Below are 8,160 nucleotides of genomic sequence, written 5' to 3' on the forward strand. Positions count from 1 at the left end.
TATGATGTATGGCGCGATCGTAAAAGCTGATTCATTTAGAGTGTTTTTAAGTTCGGTGGCATGCAAATTTACTTTTCAAGCTACCGTACTTTCCATCGAAATACTGAACAAGCATTTGGATATATTTTCACAGCACCGTGATTGCTTCCGTCAGTAGAAACACCACAGTAAGGTTATGTCTTCTTATACTGTATTGACAGAATGCGGTGTTATCACGGGGTTAACAAATGCTTCTGTTTTCGTAGGAACGCCTGAAAAATTTCGCGCTGTCTCGGAATCGAAGGCAAACACGCAGTCCGTCGTTATGTTGCTATTGTGATGCTTGTGGAATGGAAAAACTCAATCCAGCATCTTATATTTTAACTGGTCCCCGAAAACAGTTTAATTAACTGTTTTAACTTTTTCCTTTAACTCCAGTTTGGTGGTGGTTATGTTGGCTTCTAGATCGCTACCACATTTATTAGACACGTGCCAGTTTTGCAGGTCATGCATTCTGCTTCCCACGAGTCTCAACCGAGACTCTGCAATTCATCTGTGAATTTACATTTGCGTTTGGGTACTTTTAAGCCGTAAAGGCGCCATGTGCTGGTCTGTCTCTTGGCTGTTGCTATGGTGCTGAGCGTAATGATTGAGATGCAGTTTGGCCAATGTTTGCGTAAAAGGCGTGTACATGACCGACCAATGGTGGTGTGCGAGAAGGCGGGACCAAAAGTTAAAGGTCAAAGCGCTGCAAAAAATGCCAACAATGAATGGTTACTGTAGAAAGCAAAAGCCGAATCTTGGACATTTTTTGGCGATTTAGAAATTCCGACCGGACACTTTTTTTAGGTCGTGTCCGGAAAAGGACGTGTCCGGAAAAAAGCCCGTATGATCACCCTACCCTGCACCCTGCTTTCTTAATTATACGTCACTTTACATAAAAGTTTCTGATAAGTGAATAAATTTTCTTAATGCTAACAAAATACTTGACCGGATAACTAAATAATGATCAACATCAGAAAAATAAATGATATCTCGATTAACTTCACGAAACGTTTGCCTTATTCGAGGCACTCACGGATGGATAGGACAGCACGGTCACGTGATGACATCGCACTTCCGGTCTGGCCAGTAATCCCGGTCTCCAGGCCTTCATGCAGACAATTATCCTGAGAGGGGCCTGTTATTTGGGAAGAGAGCGATGAATTCCCTGGAACAAGCGGAAGGTAATTAATACGGCCAACTTTTGTTTTGTTTATGACTGCTGAAAGGTCGGCAGTATACAGCTAAAGTTGTCAAGTTTACTGAAGGTGGCATATCTGTTGTCGCTGTATCGAAATGTAAGAACCGGTAGCACAGTCGTAGCTGACGCTAGCTTGTAGTTAGCGCAGTGTTTAGCACAGGCTTTGGCATTGAGGTTAGTTTTTCTCTAAAATTTGCCAGTAGCCCACTGTAAATAGCATTCTTTGCACATATTTTAATATTGAGTTACGGAAGCTAAACAAGCACGGCTGGGTGAATAGCTAAGTAAAGGAATATGACACCTGGTATTCCTTGGTATCTTCTAATAGTGATATTTCCTGTGCCACCCGCGTTGCCATAAACAAGGTACTGTATAACTATAAAAAACTAATAAATATTCTTAATCAGGTTTCTAATCGTAAATGCTACAAATCTGTTGCACATGGCTCAGGGTATATGCATGTTGCAGTTGGCTTAAGTGTTGATTTTGCTCAGTTTTGGATGCAATTTTCATTTTGTAAAACCTTATTTTGATAAACAAACACGATCCTAAAAACTACCTTTTGTAATAATTTTGCAGAATATTTTGCTCAATTTATGAATGTATAGTTACTGAATTGTTCCAGACCCCTGAACAATCAAAACATTGTACAGTGCCTGTTAATGCAAGCCAATATTTGTATTTCAATTCAATTCAGTGATATTTATATAGTGCTTTTAACAACAGTCATTGTCACAATGCATTTTATATATAACTGGCCTGAACCCCCACCAAGCAAGCCTGAGGCGACAGTGGCAAGGAAAAACTCCCTCTAGCAGGAAGAAACCTTGAGAGGAAACTAGACTCGGAAGGGGACGAATTGAGCAAAAAGATCATTGGGAGTTTTGAATTTTGGCATGTCCTACTTAGAACAGCCTGTTGGTGGAAATATAGTATTTACTGGAAATATTTTGGAGGCAGTGATAATGAATTAATAATGACAATGAATATTTAAAATACTTTTTGTAGTAATAGGTCTATTGATCTGATGCCACTCAAAATATTTACCTGTAATGTGGATAGCCAAATATATAATTGAAACCTATGGCAAAGATCATATTAAACTTTGAATTTTACTGTTTAGGTGTTGCAATAAGTCTATACCAAGCACATTGAAAATCTAATCCAAATACAAAATGTTTTCAGTATGCTACAATATTGCATATTTTCTTGTAAAGTTACTAGTAGGATGTTTATGGAGTTATGATGTTTGCATATATAAAATCCGTAAAGTAGGAGAGATTCATGCAATTTAACGCAAACGGCATTCTCTTCTGTGCTGTGAAGCTGTGGCTCTGAATCTCCACAGTCTTGTAACTCAGTTATATCCCATATGTTCTCCCTTCCTGTTCTTAGATTCATGAGATGCATTGACATTAACCAGATTTTAAATGAGCAGTTTGAAGTGCAAGGGAAGAACATGCAATATCTTGAACACGCATGACACACATATAATGTATTGAACCTTGCAGGTAACTGGTGAAGGTTGGGTTAGGGTTATGGTTTACTGGCTTCTATCGTCGAGCCAGAAGGCAGGATGTGTTCCCTCTGCTTGGGTGTCTGCCAGTAGGGGGTTATTAAAGCCTTCCGTCGACAATTTGAATGAATACCAGTATTCTGACACAAACCAGCAAAGGTAGCCAATGGTACGCAGCAGTATAAGCAATAAATGAGTGACTGTTGTGACCACAGGCACAGTGAAGAGTATGGAACAGCAGCAGTCAACAGTTAAACTCTGCAAGAAGACAGAAGTTGGCAGGCAGACCTGCTGACTGTACATGCTGACCCTGTGAGAACTGTTGATTGATGCTGAAGGTTTTGCACATTTCAGATTTGGTTAAGAATTTTAAATATAAACCTCCAATAAGTATATTTCCATTATTGAGGGCCTCTGTGAACCCTATTTTAGAAATAAATGTATTCTGTTCCTTGTGATTGATGTATGGCAAAAAAGTCAAAAGAGAGCGAAATAGATAAATGAATGACATTGTATGCATTTTCAGATCTTAAGGCATTTGAAAGAAGACTCACTGAGTATGTTTCCTGTCTGCAACCTGCAACTGGCCGGTGGCGAAGTATGTCTACCATTCTTATTATTTGTAGCAAAGAATATTCTATAGCTAATGGATATTTTGTATATAAATCAATGTGCTGCCTTCGTACAATAGTGTTTAACTCAGTCCTTAGCCCCCCGCCCCCCCAGCTGATTCTTTTTCTATTCCACAACTTGAACATCTGAATCAGTTGATCAAGGGATCCACACTTGGTCAAGTTTTAAAATTGAGTTTGTCGGTAGTGGTCTTGCTTGGGGAGGAACTAGGATTGGGTTGAGAGCCATTGATGTAATGTGACTTATGTTCTGTATTGACATGAGAATTTATGCTTTTTTTCCCCCCTCAAGTGATCCTTATAGTGGTGTCTGTCTGTACTGCAACAGGGGCTTGGAACTGGTTGATAGACCCGGACACACAGAAGGTCAGTTTTTGTGCCAATGGTCTTTTTGTTGTTGTTGCTCTCTTGTAAGACACTGAACTTATCTTTTTTTCTAGGTGTCCTTCTTCTCATCTCTATGGAATCACCCATTCTTCACAATAAGTTGCATTACCCTTATTGGTCTGTTCTTTGCTGGAATACACAAACGTGTTGTTGCCCCGTCGATGTATCCTTTTAATGTTATCAGAAGGCATTAATCTAGAGACAAGATTACTGGTCAGTAACGTCTTTATCTCATGTATTATTCGATGTCATGTGCCACTTACTCTTCCTTAACCTGCATCACTCAGAATCGCTGCACGTTGTAGGACAGTCCTAGCAGAATACAACATGTCCTGCGATGATGTAAGTTTCCTGCGTGAGCCTATTTGAATAACTCTTGAGTAGATCCTCTAATTTTTCATGATGGATGTGTCATGCTGATTAGGTGACCATTTCACCTTGAAGTCTATTTAGATTTTTGTCCTGATCTGATGGGTGACTAAATCACTGAAAATTCAAACCTGACGGATATGTTTTCGTTAAATGTTGTTTTGAATAGATTTCTTCTCTTCACTTTAAACTTATGTAGCTAAGTGTCTTCTTTTGTTCCTCTTATTTGCAGTCTATAACTTAACCCGTGTTTCTCTTTTGTTTTTATGTTTTTTCAGACTGGGAAATTGATCCTGAAACCACGGCCACATATACAGTAGACTTTCCATTGAGATGGCCAACTTGTGCTTGGGTAAAGTTTCTCACGATTTCTGAGGCACGTACCAGAAATCCACAAGCATGGTGATTGTGAGCAGGGATAGTACTTGCTGCTGGTGGGATGTACCTGTGTACATTAAGCCATAAGTGGAAGAGCATAGGACAGCGCTTTTCTAAAATTGCATACATCAGTTTTTCCATGTCATTCGAGAAGCCGTCCTCTGTGTGCTGAAACACCCCTAAAGACACTGTATCTTTTATTTTTATTTTTTTGACGTACCTCTTCATTCTTGATGGAAAAAGTTAGCAAATGGGATTTTTAAGCAAATAGGATTCCCACATTCCTGTTTTTTAAAGAAAAATGAAATAGTTTAATACACTAAGGAGAATGGTTGGAAGGTCGCTGGTTTAGATCTTGAGGTTGTGGTGATGTCACCGTTGAGACTTTGGGGCATTGCCCTTAACCCCAATTGCTTCACGGACTGGTTGACCCTGATTTTTCATATGTCGTCTTGGATACATACGTCTGCCAAATAAATAAAGTGTGACAGGATCACAAACATTTCCTATCAGTTTGCTAGACCTGGTATAAGTGTGACCGAGCAAGCTCCACCATGGTTCCTTTTATTATGCCTTTCTGTTGACTGTAGCCAAATACAGAGTGGGAATTTTAAATAAATTTAAAGGAAAATACCACTTTGTGTCACACATCTATGTGTTTACTTTCTGAGACAATCCACTAACTTCACCATCTTTGGATGGATCTACAGAAAACTTCATTTTTAAATTTGCTGTGCATTATGTCCAGTTATTTTTTGTGAATCTGAATTCAGTTTTAAGGTAACAGTTTCAGGTAGTTAAATGGTATTTACCGTAAATATATAATATATCATTTTTTTGTTCGCTCCTTCCAAATGATGGTCGATTTTTCCGTATGTTGAAAGTTCATTTTTATTCATTTCAAGCATAGGCTTGTCTTTATTGATACCTCTGAAGTATGGTTGTATGAGAAAGATGCCATTTCAGGTTTTTACGCCAATGGAATTCCTGTTTTTAAAGTCAATAGCCATGCTTAAAACAATCTGGTAGCAGTAAATAATTTTTCCAGTTGCCAACCCAAATAAGTCTATTTCAGTAAATGCCTTGCTGATCTAAAGTGCAGAGTGCACTGGGATTATAATCATCTAGCACATACTCTCTGAAATTTCCCTGTGCACTATAATTTCATGCAAATTTTTATGATTGCAATGGGATACTTTGTCGTGTGGTGCATTGTATAAAATGGCATGTTATACATATCCGTCGGGGATGAAAGGTTTTATTACATTTATAGTTTAACAGCACTGTCTACCACCTGATGTAATAATTTTCACATGGTTCGGTTGGAGTAGATTTCATCTCATGTAATAAAATGCAGGGAGTGCAGTACAAAGCACAGATCCACCTTGGAGGTTATGTAATGCTACATTGTTGCAGGGCAGATACACCCGCAGTCATATACTATGGGCAATTAATAGACACTAAATTGCTTAACTGTATAACCTTGGACTATAGGAGGAAGGCCTCACAATATATAGAGAATGTTAACTTGCATGGAGCATGGGTGTGATTCAAAATGTCAAACATGCATGTGTGAGACAACATTGTTATGCACTGAGCCACCATGGCACCAAAATGCAGAATTCTCATCTTAAGTTCACACAGGGATGCAAAAAATTGTTCCTAAGGTTGGCTCCAGTGCAGCCTTCAGGTTCGATGCAAATGCCAGTTCATGTATGTGTGTTTCTTTATATAGATGTGCATATTGCTATTTAAACAAAGGTCTGGTATGTGTATTGAGGTGTGTGCAATTTTAGTATTCCAAACATATTTTGGTTGAATGGTTTCCTTTTTAGTGGGAGAAACAGTACAGTCATGCATCCCTTAATGACGGTGCTGGGTTCTGAGAAACGCATCGTTAGGTGATTTCGTCGTATTTGCGAACACCATAGAGCGTACTTAGACAGACCTAGATGGTAAAGCCAACTAGGCTATAGTAAATTTTATTTTATAAAGTACATTATAAAATAATGATTAATAATACAGTGTAGTAAATACACAAGTGAACCATTGTAGTTGGTTAGTATCAGTATTGGGTATTACGTAGGGGCAGCATGGTGGTGCAGTGGTCAGCCTCACACCTCTGGGACCACAGTTTGAGATTCCACCATTGCTTTATGTGTGTGGACTTTCCTCCGGTTTCTCCAATTTCCCCCCACAGTTCAAAACATGCTAAGGTGAATTACAGTTACTAAATTGCCCATAGGTGTGAGTGTGCCCTGCAAGGAGTTGGCATCGCATCTTAGGTTGTTCCCTGCCTTGTGCCCATAGGCTCCGGACCCTCCCCCCCCATTACCCCGAATAGGACCCCGAATTTTCTGGTTACAGAAAATGGATGGATGGAGATATTATCTACTGTAAATAATTGTGTATGCTGTACTTGTATATGACTGGCAGCACAGTAGGTTTGTTTACATCAACATCACCACAAGCACTCGAGTAATGCATGGCACTAAGACGTTACAGCTATGACGTCGTAGGTGTTATGACATCATTAGGCAACAGGAATCTTTCATGACTGTTGATTTTCATTCACGTACTGCACATGCATGCTTATCATGGATTAGTTTGGGTGTGAATTTCAGATTAGTTCTCTTGGTATTCATAAAACAGCACGAGCCTCGCAGGAGCACATGACCAAAGTAGTTATGAGCCTGTTTTGTAATTTTGTAAGTGGTTAGGGTGGATTCCAGCGGTTCACCTATTGATATTAACGTGGGATTCCTGTAAAGCACTGCCATGTTCAGAAAGATATGAATCTGTTAAGGGTTGGAGAGTAAGATTTCACAAAAAATGAAGAACAGCATATGAGAATTTTTTTCACAAAAAATGAAGAGCTCATGAGAAGAGCATAAGATAAATGGTCAAATAGGTCAAGGTCATGACCCTTGTGACCCCCACCTGTGGAAAAAGTCAGTAAAACTCAACAGAACCCTGTGAATGACGAAGATGAAAAGAGTGTTCCTGATTTGTGTGCTATGTAAGACCTTTAAAGAAAACTAGGTTGGATGTGATAGTGTTGAATGTGAAGGGACATTGTATCCTCTGGACCTTTTAAACTTTATAAAAGGTTATAAACAAGCCTTATGATAAATATTAGTAAAATGTTTGCTAATGGGTGTCCTACTTTGAATGCACCTGTTATTTTCTGATCTCAGAAACTATCTAGGTTCACACCAGATTAGTGTTTGAATGGGTCACTGTCATGGAATGTGAAGTGTGATAAACATTGTTCAATTTGTCTTCTGATGATTAATAAAAATAAATGATGTGGATCATCATTCCATCAATCAAATAAAAGTTCATCATAACCCTAAAGGGAGACTAAACACAGATACAACATAAGTAACAAGTTTGTAAAAGAAACAGGAAAGGATAAATGTTTGCAAAAAGCGAAGATGAAAATACAACATTTTATTTTTTTTTACATAATTTTACACACACATATATATTCTCATTTTGTAATCCAAGATATTACAGACAATAGAGTACAGAATATATGCTGTGTATATGATAATTTATAATAAAGATAATTTAGACCTTCAAATAATTTGTACTAGTAATATTCTTTGCACAGCAACACAGCGCAAAAACCGCATGTAATTCCCGAAGAGCGC

The 8,160-nt window shown here is 38.5% G+C and overlaps 1 protein-coding gene across 1 annotated transcript; it reads left to right on the top strand.

Moving 5' to 3' along the window:
- Positions 1-1,056: 1,056 nt before the first annotated feature.
- Positions 1,057-5,137, top strand: cnep1r1 (CTD nuclear envelope phosphatase 1 regulatory subunit 1). Its single transcript, XM_048972395.1, has 6 exons — positions 1,057-1,205; positions 3,265-3,336; positions 3,663-3,736; positions 3,811-3,920; positions 4,045-4,099; positions 4,405-5,137. Exons 1-6 carry the CDS (start codon positions 1,181-1,183, stop codon positions 4,444-4,446), a joined length of 378 nt encoding a protein of 125 aa, XP_048828352.1. The 5' UTR covers positions 1,057-1,180; the 3' UTR covers positions 4,447-5,137.
- Positions 5,138-8,160: the final 3,023 nt, after the last annotated feature.

Source organism: Brienomyrus brachyistius, chromosome 13 (genome assembly GCF_023856365.1).
Source record: "Brienomyrus brachyistius isolate T26 chromosome 13, BBRACH_0.4, whole genome shotgun sequence".
NCBI lineage: Eukaryota > Metazoa > Chordata > Actinopteri > Osteoglossiformes > Mormyridae > Brienomyrus > Brienomyrus brachyistius.

What these genes read in the sequence shown, in the direction of transcription:
- cnep1r1 (XM_048972395.1), top strand. Translation starts at nt 1,181, where the DNA reads ATGAATTCCCTGGAACAAGCGGAAG. An exon ending in TGCAACTGGCCGGTGGCGAA is followed by an intron (nt 3,337 to 3,662) that starts GTATGTCTACCA and finishes TCCCCCCTCAAG; the next exon opens with TGATCCTTATAGTGGTGTCT. An exon ending in TAGACCCGGACACACAGAAG is followed by an intron (nt 3,737 to 3,810) that starts GTCAGTTTTTGT and finishes CTTTTTTTCTAG; the next exon opens with GTGTCCTTCTTCTCATCTCT.